The sequence below is a fragment of the Durio zibethinus genome, chromosome 23 (assembly GCF_047325235.1).
Source record: "Durio zibethinus cultivar Kanyao isolate XHJ-2024 chromosome 23, ASM4732523v1, whole genome shotgun sequence".
Taxonomy (NCBI): Eukaryota; Viridiplantae; Streptophyta; class Magnoliopsida; order Malvales; family Malvaceae; genus Durio; species Durio zibethinus.
In genome coordinates this window covers 4,102,764-4,116,971 of record NC_143184.1, presented here as the reverse complement: position 1 = coordinate 4,116,971, position 14,208 = coordinate 4,102,764, and the positions used below count along the sequence as shown (strand labels likewise).

General features: G+C 28.5%; 2 protein-coding genes across 2 annotated transcripts; one reads left to right on the top strand and one right to left on the bottom strand.

The window, feature by feature from the left end:
• The first annotated feature begins 3,103 nt into the window (after nucleotides 1-3,103).
• LOC111313399 (indole-3-acetic acid-induced protein ARG2-like) lies at nucleotides 3,104-3,926 on the top strand. The gene is made up of 2 exons (XM_022914072.2): nucleotides 3,104-3,310; nucleotides 3,418-3,926. The coding sequence occupies exons 1-2, from the start codon at nucleotides 3,237-3,239 to the stop codon at nucleotides 3,638-3,640; spliced, it is 297 nt and encodes a 98-aa protein (XP_022769807.1). The 5' UTR covers nucleotides 3,104-3,236; the 3' UTR covers nucleotides 3,641-3,926.
• A 4,668-nt stretch (nucleotides 3,927-8,594) lies between these two features.
• Nucleotides 8,595-9,598, bottom strand: LOC111313398 (uncharacterized protein At5g01610-like). The gene has a single exon (XM_022914071.2). It carries the CDS (start codon nucleotides 9,301-9,303, stop codon nucleotides 8,788-8,790), a length of 516 nt encoding a protein of 171 aa, XP_022769806.1. The 5' UTR covers nucleotides 9,304-9,598; the 3' UTR covers nucleotides 8,595-8,787.
• Between the last annotated feature and the right edge of the window lie 4,610 nt (nucleotides 9,599-14,208).

The window sequence follows — 14,208 nt, the reverse complement described above, 5'->3', positions numbered from 1 at the left end:
ATGCAAGCCTGCAAAGCAAGAGAGGAAGATGCTTAGCTGCGAGGTTCATTGACAGACCTGAGGTATAGACCATGGAGTAGAACCAAAATAGAGCTCAAAATTTTGCCCAATCAAATGATCACGTTTGTGGCGTGGGAATGGGACCACGCCAAATATCTGTCTACTGCTGACCATGCAACTTCAACTTAAACCCAGTTTAATTTTATTACATGAACGTAATATCTTCTCGGAGGTTTCTGTTTTTTTTATCCTGATTTGTAATGAGAAACGGATCTCTCTTCCCAATCTGGCCACCAAACTTTCAACATTCATTTTCTTTTTTCCCCTTAATTTACGAGTGACATTATTCAACATGTCATGTCTAACGGTTTCATTTCATGATGTTTGTTTCAGTTTTGTTTTTTTTTTTCCCTCTAATTTTTGTTGAAAATAATGGCACTTAATTACAATTATGCGTAACGTTGATTGTTCATAATTATACTTAAATTTAGAAGATGATCATGTTAAGATGTTTTATCACATTTTATACTTTTATAATGAAAATTTTACAATAATTGCTAGTGTACATAATTTTTATGCTAAAAGTGTCAATTTTGTGTATTGAAAATTTTCTTTGTAATTGTTTATTATGTGCCATGACTTAAAAAAAAAAAAACAAAGTTTTAATTTTAACAAATTTAGATAATTTTACTTAAATATATAAAAAATATATAAAAATTTAGTTCGTACGGATCACATTTCATTCTCTCTCCCCTTTTTTTTGTTTTATACTAACAAAATTAACGGATGTGATTAACAAATGTTGAAGATTCTAAACTTATTGATTAGAACCTTACCTTAAAACTAATAGTCTAAACAAAAAATTTAAAAGTGTTTCTTAATTTTTTTTAAATAATATATTTTTTCTAATATATATTTATTTTTTCTTGAAATTATAAGTGTTAAATAGATTATAATCAAGTATTGTATGCATATAAAATTATTAAATAATTAACTAATAAATTAAAATATAATTAAATAAATTTAATATAAAATTAAACTAAACGACATATGTAAAACTTTAATCAAAGACTTAAAAATTTTAGAGCCTTCCCTTTATTACTTATGTTATTAAAAACTAATAGTATTACATTTATGATAAAAAAAAATTACATCAAATGCATAAATAAATAATTTGTAGAATTACATCTTAATAAAAGTTTTTAAGTTTTGGTTGACATTTAAAAAATTAATGTTACTTACTAAATTATAGTCAGTCATTTGAAATAAAAAATTTTTACACTATAACTACTTAATGGTTCAATATTGGAAAATTATCATGTATGATAACAATGAAATTATTATATTTCACAAGCAAAATTCTTAGAATGACATATATCTTTTCAAACAAATTTAAAAAATAAAAAAGCTAATTAAAAAAATCGGGATATGCGTCAAAATTTTTATCTATTAGATAAAAAATGAAAATGATAGGATTTGATCTTTCAACTTATACATTTAAAAAAAAAATTAATCACTACATTAAAAAGAACTAAAGATTATGTATCAATTTTTTAATATTATTTATAAAATTAAAAAAACAATATCAGATAATTTTTCATCAATATTTTTATTTAACATCTTAAAATTTACACGTAAAGCAATCTAATTAGCACTTGCGATCCGTGATCTATCGCTAAAAAAGAAAAAGAAATTGATAAAAGGACTATTGTTTTAATAATTTTAATAAATATTTTCATAAAAAAATTTTTCTGCACCTAAATATTTGACTTGAAAATAAAGATAAGTACAAGTATTTTCATTGCCGAAAGAGCGACTTGAAGTTGAAGACAATGATTTGTGATTAAAATTCAAAAACACAAAAGCAAACCGTACATAAATTAAAAAAGAGAGAGAGAGAGAGAGAGAGAGAGAGAGAGAGAGAGAGAGAGAGAGAGAGAGAGAGAAAAGTGGGCGGTGAAATGGTGACCACTTATAACTTTAAAACAATAAATTAATTTTTCATGAATAATAAATTCAGAGGCAGAGAGCTAAAGACAAAAGCCATCACAAGAAATCGAGCGGAAAGGGCGAAAGGCTGAAAAGATTGCTTCAGCAGCCCGACATCTGCAAGCCTAAAACGAAACATCAAACACTCCAGCCTGGCACCATCTAAGGAGGATACCATCAACTATTTTTTTTTTTTTTAAGTTTTATGTTAAGAGTTAAATGCTTAACGTACCACAAATTTATATAATTGAAATTTATCAATTAATTCAACGATTCATATGGATTAATTTAATTGATAAAAAGAGATTTTTTTGTTAATTTCAATTTAATTTTATGAAAATATTTAAAAAATAAAAATTTAAATACATTCATATTGACGTCGGAAAATACATTTTTAACATCTTTCCTAGAAATTCGTATAAATCATAAAAGACCAAAAAAAGATGGCAAATAATTATTTTTTGACTGATTATAAAATTTAAAATGACTTAAAAACAAAGGGATTGACCACTGATTCTTGACTTGGTAGGGACCGCTTGAGGGCCCTTCTAGTGGGCAGACAGTCAGTACTTCCAGAACCAAGGAAAAAAGAAACTCCGCCCCCTCGACCAACTATTTCTTATCAACGGCATTAAATCCATCGACTAAGGACTCACGCACTCACGCTGACCTTTCCTTGTTCAAACCCTCATTGTCTCTCTTTCTCTTTATTTATTTATTTATTTTTTGCCAGAAAGACCTAACCTTTTCATATGCTTGATGTTGCTCGAAGAACAAGTTCGCGCTGAAATCATTCGCTGTCTCTGAACCGTCCGATCATTTTGATCGCCCACGCCGTAAAATTTGACCCTTGCCTTGGCAAACTAACGGTCAATCAAGGCCTAATCTCGTGTATTTATTTTTTAATTTATCGATTTAAAAATAAATTAAATAAAAAAGTTAAAAACGGCTCTGGGTTAAACTTCCAGGTGGCAGCAAAAGAGAGGTCCGTTACTCGCTGTGTTCACGGGTTCTGTTAAATATTAGTGGACGCTATTATTTCCTCCGGCATCTCACGCGCCTCTCTGTGTTTTTTCCTTTCTATATAAACCCAACGAGGCTCTCCGTTGGACTCCCATATTCCACGAGGCTTTCGTAGAGAGAAAGAGAGAGTGAGAGAGAGATTTCTTCTTTGCCGCTGCGGAAGGTTTCTTTTCAAAGCTCGCTCTTTAAAGTTTGAATTTAATTAAAAAAAAAGGAAGAAAGAAATGGCTCGCTCTTTCTCAAACGTTAAGCTTTTCTCTACTATTGTTGTCGATGGAATCTCGAACGCTTTCTCCAGGTACCCAGACTTTTTTTTTTTCAATTCCATGGCTCTGTGTTTTTTTTTTTTTAAGAAAGTGAAAAAGAACAGAGATTTAATGATATTCGGTGTCGGTTTTTGTTTAGACGAGGATATGCGGCGGCATCACAAGGAGTTGCACCGAGTGGAGTAAGAGGAGGAGCGGCAACAAACTCTGCGGTGGTGAAGAAAACAGGGGAAGAGATGGTAGGAGCTAAAGAGAAGGTTTCATGGGTTCCCGACCCAGTTACCGGATGCTATAGACCTGAGAACTGTGCCAAGGAGATCGACGTGGCCGAGCTCAGAGCCATGCTCTTGAAGAAGAACTAAAATTTATGACTATATATATATATATATATATAAATTAGTACAACAAGAAGGCTAACCCGCTAATAATTCAATGGATTGACGAGGTTGGTTCCAAATGTTATCTGCCGCATGGGCTATTGGTGGTGTGGTGTCTAAAGGGAAGATCTTTTCCTTTGGCTGAAAAGAGACTTCTGCTTGCTTGCTCCTCTGTCCTTTGCAAACGAAATAGATTTGACGACGTTGTTTCTTGATTTCTCTTGTAGTCGGAATAGCATTTATAATAATAAAATCAGAACTTTTTTACTTATATTTTCTTCTCAGTTTTATTGTTTTACTATTATTTAATTACTAGTATTTGGTCTTTTAAAAAAAAAAAAAAGTAGTATTTGGTATTTGTTGCTGCTATAATTGAAAGTGACTAGATATGGAAAATTGTTAGTAAATATCTAAACGTGATTGGAAAGAAATACGCTAGCAAGAAAAGGTAAAAATTAGGGTTTTGCAGTTCAATACGAGCCTGATGAGTTTTGATTCGATTTTAATGAGTTTTTATTCGACTTGATTTTATAAAATTATTTTTTTTTAAAATTAGATTTTGAGTTGAATTGAATCAAATATTATTAAAAAAAATCATGATAAGATTGGATTCAGATTTTAAGTAAATTTGATTTGATTTAATATTATATTAAAAATTATTTTTTAATTATATATAATTATATATTTATATTTTAAAAATATTTTATATTTTAAAAAATAATATTTTATTAATTTTAGATCGAATTAAATACGATTTATATAATATCGAATCGAATTTAAGTTCAGAGAAAATAAAAATCCGTCTCATCCCGATCTATTGTCAATCCTGATAAAAATTTTGTTGATATAAAGCATTGAATTTGTATAATTTTATTTTCTCAAACTACTATTTTGCTTGGTGAACGCTAATATTAATGTTTATATTTATAAATAATTGCCAACAAACTTATTTTTACTATTTAATGGAAAATTAAGGATGTTTATATAATTAAAAAGAATATGACATCCTATGAAATTAAGTGTAAATATTATTTAAATTAAGAGTTTAATTTAATTGATTTACATAATAATTTTTTTAAAAAATAATGGCATTTAATAAAATTTAAATTTAAACTTCAACATTATAATTTTTTATCTTGAAATTTTGATTTATAAAAAAACAGATATTGTTTTTTGTACCAAAAGTTGTTAATGGCTTGGAATAATCCTTTAGATTTCACTAGTTAATGGAAAATTTATATGCATTATATAATTTGTTTATATTATCTCGATTACACTTTTCATAAACAAAAAAAGCGGCCCTCACGTAATCAAAATGACGTGAAGAAGAAACATTATCACAACATTGGGTTGGATTTTAATTTTATTTTATACACTTTATTATATTAAATTAAATTAAAGGTTAATATTAAATTAAAGGACCACTTCAGGTGAATTATCACCTCTATTATTTTTGGACTAGTTTATCGTAAAGTTAGGAACACTAATAAAAGAAATTATAAGATGTCTTGTCATCAATGTAGTGGGATCGGATGCATCAATGATTATCAAGCAATCAATCAAAGTACCGATGGCATTCTTTCATTTTCTTAATGTTTTTTGGTGGGCCTCAAAGTCTCATAAAATTGTTTGGTAGAATCGAAGATTCGGTGAATTGTCTGATCCCAAGCCTTTGAGAAGATGCCTTGTTTGAATGAAAACGACGCGAGATTATTTGTGGTGTTGGAGCATCCGGTCGTCAACTTGATCACTCGCGCAAGGAAAGAATAATGTAGAACAAAATTTTAGATTGGATAGTGTTTGAACATGAAGAAGATTAATCTTCTTTTTTGATTGACTAATAATTTTATGGAATTTGCTGAAGAATTAAGACGCGGCGAGCAATTCAATTTTGTCTCGAATTGAAAGCTGCTTATTTGAGAGAAAATTTAACTTTATAGAGTGAAAACTTTGTGTCTAACTTGTTATGTCTAGCAAAAGCTAAAAGGTTATGCAGTGGGAAGCTCCGAGAAAAAATTTTAGTGCCTGTTTCTGTTTTTGTCTGTTCGATGGAAGAGGTGCTTCTAGGTTTGGCAACCAGGTGACCACTCAATCGAAAAAGTCAAGAAAGGTTCGCATGAAAGATTAAGATTGGGGAGAGTGAAGAGTCATCACAAACCAGAAAAATTAAAGAGGGTTGAAATCTAAAAATGAGCAGGCCACAACTTGCCAGCTCTAGAGATTAATGGTATATTTGACAATGATGGGTAAAATCTTCAGGCAGTGGAGCTCAAAGATTTATGACTGGACAGATATGATAATTGAGATCAGCACCCAAAGTTCAACTGCCTTGATGACAAAATTGCCAAAATCAATTTTCTTTTGCATCCAATTAGTACTTGAATTTGACAGGTTTAATTTAAATTATGTGCTGTTGAGCGACAATAATCTTAATCTTCCCAGCATGACTGGCAGTAGCCATATTTTTAGTGGGAGTTGCTACCTTCTCACTATAAAGCAGATGAATTGGGTTTAAATTGTGTTCCTTGGAGAATAGATGGGAATGGAAGAAACCCACAAAGCAGCAAGGCAGGAAGGCAGAGAGGATGATGGATCTGGTCAGAAATCAGCACCAGGAACAGAGACATTAGCAAAACCCTACAAATCACAAACATGATCCTCGCATGTGCCAAATTTGGTATTGTTTTAATGTCACTTTATGTGGAAATTTTGATCTTATCAGAAGGAATATCGCATCTGGTGTGCACTTGGAAACGAATTTGCCATTTGTCTTGGTTGATATCATCCAAAAGAGAAGTTCTGATTCCCTCTCTTGCATAAAAAGCACTCAATCTTTCTCAATTCAAAACAAACTCAAATTATTTATAACCAGTTATAGCTCCCCCATCCCAGTTAGTCCCTTTTCTGGAGTCTGGACCAGACAAGCAGATCCTTGTTAGTCGTTATTTCCAAGACTATCTTCTTGACTTCTTGACAAAGAGTAAAGACAACTTAATTCATGTACCAAAAAATACAGTTTAATTCAATGGATAGGAATTAGACCTCCAATGGAAGGAGGTATCACAATGATATGATATTTTACATATGCGGTAAAGGAAGACATAATTCGAGATTACAATCTCCAGTATAACTAAAGCAAAAAATACAGCCATGGAGGGCATATTTACTCTTCCCTGTTTGAGTCCGACATCTATGTAGTTGTAAAATCTAGAAGTTAGTGTAGAAGTTGTCAAACATTTATCAAGTCCAAGTCTTAATCAACTAATCCAATTACAGAATTTTCTTACCTCTTCATTCAACAAAAGAAACATTATTATTGAGTTTCTTGTCTCAAAAACTACTGCAAAAACTAATTAACAACTTCAGCCATCATCTCCAATTTATTGAATACATAAAGTTATCCTCATTCAGTCATCCTGGCCTCGAACATTTGCATGCATCAAGACTTAAAGTAAGCCTCATTGCCAAGCCAAAGGCAAGCATTAAGCCTTAATACAGGTCTCAAATGTCCTTGATAGCGCAGATTAAACATGATACAAACAGACTACCTAAGATCAACTATATAAAGTAACTAAATCAAATTAGTGGAATAGCAGTTGTAATCACTTCAAATGGCCATAAATGGCACTCTGCCATATATATATATATATATATATATATATATATATGTCACTTGAAAGTGGCATGCAACAGTGCTACACCAATCGGACTTATCCAGTTCCATATTTTAAAGCTGGCATGCCTTAACAACCACTATATGACAATCACTACTCATGATTTGCACTTTTCAATAAATTAATTTAAGCTAAGAGCATTTTAGGCAACGGAAAACTCCATACTACAACTTAAATGACATTTTTTCTAATTGAAGTTGTCCGCCAAAGGGTGCTTGCAGAATGAGTAACAAACTCTTGACCATAGAGTTTTACTGTTTGAGTTCACATTCATAGTCTTAAAATAACACTTGAGAGGTTGTAAGTCTTAAAATAACACTTGAGAGGTTGTAAAGAGTTTGACTAATGACTCAACTCGGGATTCAAAAGTCTGATTGCAGTACTCAGTTCCTGCCCACAATGTACTGTACCTTCCTGCCACTATCACTCATGGCCAATTCCTACTTCCTTCACCTTCCAAAACACTCACTACTCCCATGTCTTCTCTAGTCCTCGTTTCCGCCTTCTTTACCTCATTCCTATTCACTCAATAGGTACTTAATAGTAATACAAGTTTGCAGTTCCACCATCATAAACGGGAGATGATCTTGCAAAGCATGGCCATCTATTAACAGCCATGCTAATATCCATAGTCCTAAATAGAAATATAACATGTCCCAATCCTGGTGCTAGCATTCTAAATAATCTACCTAATAGCACTTGAGATATTGCAAAGAGTTTGCAAACATCTCAATTCTCAACCTAGCACTAGAGATATTATAAAGAGTTTGGCTAATGACTCAACTCCAGATTCAAACTTATGATTGCAATTCTTACATCTCATACATAGCTTCTGCGCAACATCCTGTACCTTCCTACTTCCACCCCTCATTTCCAATTACAACCTGCTACTTCATTCAGCGTCCACAACACTTACTATTCCAATGTATGCTTTAGTCCTCCTTTCTGCCCTCTTTCCCTCGTTCCTATTCACTTAGTAGTTACACAAATTCTCAGTTCCACCATCATAAACAGGAGATGATCTTGTACAGCATAGCCTTCTATTAACACCCAAAGTAACATCCATAGTCATACATAAGAATAAAAGAGGATAAAAATCTATTTAACATGTCCCAACCCCGGTCTTAGCATTCTAAACTATCCACCTCATAGCATGAACCAAAAAAAAAAAAAAATTGCAAATTATGTTTATGTTTCTACTGCATTGGTTGATCAGTCCTCTAACCTAAACCAAGCAATGAAGCCAATATCAACCACATAAACAGAAATAAAACACACATGCCAGCAGAATATATACACACCAACCAAAGGGAAAGTCTAAACCCATTTTGTCGGTAAAGCTTCACCAATTTTAATAAATAACCGAGATCCAATTCAACAAAAATATGTAAACAACATATCATCCAAATCCCATCAACAGCATTTCATAATCTAAATCTCTTTTCACCACAAATTCCTCTAAATTGAAGAAAAAGAAGACTTAATTCTAAGCTTGCTCACTTTCCCATTAACACAATCGAATCCACATCCACACTGCGGACACTCATAAAAGTTATCAATTGGAAAGCTTGCAGAGGCAATCCCCACCGAGAACTCCAGCTCATCCCCATCTCTAATAACCTCCACAATATTCAGCCATAAAAACAGAACCTTGACGCTTATTCCACTAAGGTCTTTGAGCCTGTTGTTGGAGACAATTCCGCTGATTGTGGATTTGTATTTGAGCTGATAAGATCCTTCTAATGAGACGCTACACGAACCGTTTAAGTAGGCATGGAATCGTCCCGTGGATTCGTCTAAATCGTATTTTACGACTCCTTTGGGGAGAAGACCGACGGGGAAGTTGTAGCCTTGGAGGACTTCGTAGGCTGAAGGTTTGTCGTCGGTGATGTTGAGGGGGAATGACGTGGCGAGTGGCGATAGGACGAGAAGAAAGAGGAGGGCGACGGAAATGGTGGTGAGATCGAGAGCCATTTCTTTCTCTTTTGTTTTTGGTTTCTCTCGAAAATTGTTCTAAGCTGTTTTCCGAGGAAACTTTGCTTTGGTTTCTGTTGTTTGTTTTGCCAGCGAAGGGACAGAGGACGAAGAGGGGCAGGCAAACTCGGGTCTGATATGTCCGACGGATGGAGAAGATGACGGCGTTTAAGAAGAAAATGGAACTTAACAAATGTGGGAGTGTTGGTGTTTTGGTAAGGGCATAAAGGAGCGTGGTTGTTGACGGAGACAGCACGCTATGGCAAATTTGTCAACTCAGAAAGTAGACAATTGGGGACATGGATTTCAAAGGCTCTTTGAAAAGTGGATGGTTACTTAAAGTAGGGAACGGGAATTATCGTTTTGTCGTGTTCAAAGCCTGTTCCTTTGGATTTTCTTTCTGCCTTATGTATAATTTTCCAATTTCTTAATCACGGTATGAAAACTATTTCTAATATATACGTATATATATATATATATATATATATATAAACTCTAAAATTATTAATAGTGAATGATTTAAATATTTTTATAAAATTTTAAATTAATAAATTTATCTTTAAATATGTCTAATTTTTATTAATTTATTTAAATCTAATTTAAATTAACTAAAATTAAAAATAGATTTTATGTAAAATTAAATTTTTTAAAATTTTAATTTTAAAATTATTAAAAGTGATTACCTAAAATATTGTTACTAAATGTTTATATATATATATATATATATATATATGAACTCTAAAATTATTAATAGTGAATTACTTAAATATTTTTTTAAAATTTTAAATTACTAAATTTATCTTTAAATATGTATAATTTTTATTAATTTATTTAAATCTAATTTAAATTAACTAAACTAAAAATAGAGTTTATGTAAAATTAAATTTTTTAAAATTTTAATTTTAAAATTATTAAAAGTGATTACCTAAAATATTATTACTAAATGTTTTTATATAAAATTTTTTATTAGTAGACTATTTCTTTCTATAATTAGAATAAAAAATATTAAAAGTGATTGATTAAAATACTCTTAAAAAATTTTTAATTTAAAAAATATTAAAAATGATTAATCAAAATATCATTAGTAATTTTTTAAAAAATTTAATTTAAATGACTTTTTTTATTATTAAACTCTTTTTATAAGTAAAATGACTTTTCACAACAAATAATTCAGTGGTCATGTTATCTAATGTGAATTATTTTAAGTAAAAAATTATTAAGTGAAATAAAATTTGTAGACACCTCATTTTGTTTGATAATATTTTTTCGGAGTTTAACCGTAATTGAGAGATTTTTGAGATTTAATTTTAAAATCAGTTGGCATTTGATGTGGAGAGATTGTCAGGATTTAATTCCATAATCAATTCATATTAAAATGATAGGGAGAGATTTTTGGGATTTGATTTCAAAATCAATTTTCATTAAAATTGAAATCAAACAAAATCATGAATTTAAGGAGAATTGATTAAGCATGAACTTCTATATAAACATATGATCAAAGCAAGGGAAAGAAGGGAAAAAAGAATATGCAAAAAAAACTCTTGAGATAGAGAAAAAAAGGGTAGAGAAAAAAATTATGCAAAAACTTTTGAGAGAAAAAGAGAAAATTTTGTTCAACAATTAAGAGGTTTTGAGTTTTGGGTTTGGTTTGTTTAGATTTTCTAAAATTAAGATTTGGTGTTTTGGGGTTTGAATTTCTGTAAGATTCTACATTGTAGGATTCCTGGGTTTAGCTTTCTAGACAATTTGTTAGGTTTTCAAAAATTTTCTATCAACATTTGAGATTTATTCATCAATTTTTGAAATCAGTTAGAAATAAGACAGAAGAATAATCATTTCAGAAAAAGAGGCATACTTAAATAATTCTAAAGAAAAGTTGAGTGGTGTCGCTTTTATACTTCTCCAACATGATGCCATTTTTTATAGTCCAAGATTTGCGTGCGACCCATTAACCCGCGTTCTAACCAATATGCCGACCCGATCCAAATCATAGGTTTTCCTTTTCTATCTTATCATGATTTTGTAATTTTATTTATTTTATATTTTTAACTTATTTTATTTTTAATTTCTTTTATTTTATAATTTATTCTACCTCATTTAAAAAATAAAATAAGACAAAAAAACAAAAAAAAAAATCTTTTCAAATAGAGGTTTCAAAATAACAAAAAAAAAAAACTTTCAATAATAATAAAAATCTTTTCAAATAAACAAAAATAATTTTTATCCTTAAAAATATTGGATGATTACTTTGGAGTAAGCCCTACCAAACTATTGGGAGGCTTTACTGATTTTTTTGGAATAAAAATTAATAAATTCAACGATGGAGCCTCTTTTGAGTGGGATATTAGTCTTCATAAATACTCATGAGGTGAAAAAATTATCTTGAATTGCTACCAAATTATTGAAATAATTTTAAGATTAGTTTTCAATATTAAATATTTGGTAAATCATAAAAATAATCAAGACTTGGATAATTTGAAATCAAACTGGTACCATCTTTTGGATGAACGTTGTGGGGATACTACAATTTTTTTCATTCGTAACCGACTCTCAAACCTAACATCTATTTTCGCATATCAAAATATATTTTAGGTGGTCAATCATACCTACCAAAAAAATATTAGTGACGACTTCTTTCATTCATGTCTAGCGGTAAGTATACAGATCTATACGTTATAACAAAATTAATTATTTTTTATGAATTCTTTCAAGGTAAGATTTTATTTTATTTTATTTTTTAAAATTATGTTTTTTTAATATTTTATATAATAAAAATTTATGTATAATAAAATTTTTAAAATAAAAGAAAAATTAAGCTTTTATTTTATAGAATGTACAATTATATTCAATTAATAAAAACACTAATAAAAGATTATTTTAAGCAGAAAAATGAAACAAAAGATTGATTGATTATGCATAATTCTATCATCTCTATATGACAAAAAATGTTAGTGTTATATGGTATTTCAATAAAAAAAATATATACAAATGCATTGATTTCAATTTTTTTTATGATTAATATGAAACTTTTTTATTTGATGAAACATTATATACTAATTATCTCTTTTATATTAATTGAAGAATATTAACTATTATATACAATTTTTTGAGGTTATCATATTAGATAATATTTGTTTAAAAGAATTGAAATTTATCAAATTAATTATCATTTTATATCTAAAATAAAAAATTATTATAAATTATAATTTAACTAAATTTAAAAGTAATTTAAAGGCATTCATTATCAAAATTTATTTGATAAATTTTTATTTAATTATGTATTTATTATTTCAATTATTTTAACATTTGACTTTTTATAACTTTGAATTAGATTTTGGACTTAAAATTTGCGACCAATTAGATTAAGTCAAGTTTTATTATCTCATTGTATTCATAGTGTATTCAATTATTTACTTATACATTCGTACCCATTTGACTTAATAATTGGTACATATTTCTTTTTATTTGAAAAAATGGATTTAAATCGTTCTAAATTTAAATAAAAAATAAGTATATTGAAATACTTATAATTTCAATTTCACTTTAGAAATTCTCTTAAAATTAATTAATTAATTCAACCACAAAAATAATAAAAATAAAAACATTGAAGAGGAAGGGAAAAAAAGCTTTAATAAAAAAATTTCAAATTGTTATGAAAGATAAATCACCAATTAATTGGGTTATTATTTCAATTCGTATTTTTATTATATTCAATCATTTCATATTTTAAATAATTACTAAGTTGTTAACATTTTAAAATTAATTAAAATCGAAATAAGTTAGTTCATTTTTCTAATAATGTGTATTATATTATTTTTAATAAAATTAAATTTTAAAATAAATAAAAATTTTATTTATATTTAATTTGAATTTTGAATTGTTTCAAGTTTGAGTTTATTAATTCATGCTATTTTAACTATACTTTTATGACACCTGTAACAAATTTCAAAATAAAATGAGTACATAACATAATAAAATTTAAGTACAAAAATGAGAGTTATAGATGATTATTTTAGAAAAAAATCCTTATGCCCAAGTTTTACAGAGATTAAAGGATATATTTTTTAAAGATTTTGAAATTCGTATTGTAAAAATGCTAATATAAATCAATGAATTTATAATTGTTTATTTGTTAATCAAGTTACTGTTATGTAGGTTAAAGAAGACAATGTAAACATCTCATTTAAAAGAGATCATTAGTTCAAATTCCTTTATGAAGATAGCATATAATTAAACATTATTTTGGTTGTTATGACCATTTATAATATTTTTTACTTTTTCCAAATGAAAAAGTTAATTGACATCAAAATATCAAAAAAGCCATTTTAAATGATGGTAATAAGAATGAAGTAACAATTAAAAATATATTATCTTTTTTGTTTAGTAGAATAATTTTTTTATAAAGAATGCGAAATATTTTTTACTCTTTTTAAATGGATAAGTCGATTGGCATCAAAATATCAAATATATATATATATATATATTTGAATGGTGGTAATTAGAATGAAGTAACAATAAAAAATATACCATGTTTTCGTTTAGTAAAAAAAATTTATGAAGAATACGAAAGTAATTATTATAAATATAATATTTTTAAAAATTATTGTCTGTTTAATTTTTATAAATTTTATTTAGTAAATAAGTTCATATTACTTTGATCATATATATATACGAATTTTTTACTTAAAATTGTATGCTTAAAAATAGAAACATAAAGTAAAATTTATTACTTTCATTGATGATATAACTCTTTAAAACTTTCAATCTTTTATATATAATTTTACTTCCCTAACAAGGATGAAAATATATACACTAATAATTCAATCAAATCATCAATTATGCTTATCTCAATATCTGCTATTTTACTATGAACTAAAAATTTTGAAGATATTGACTTAATATATA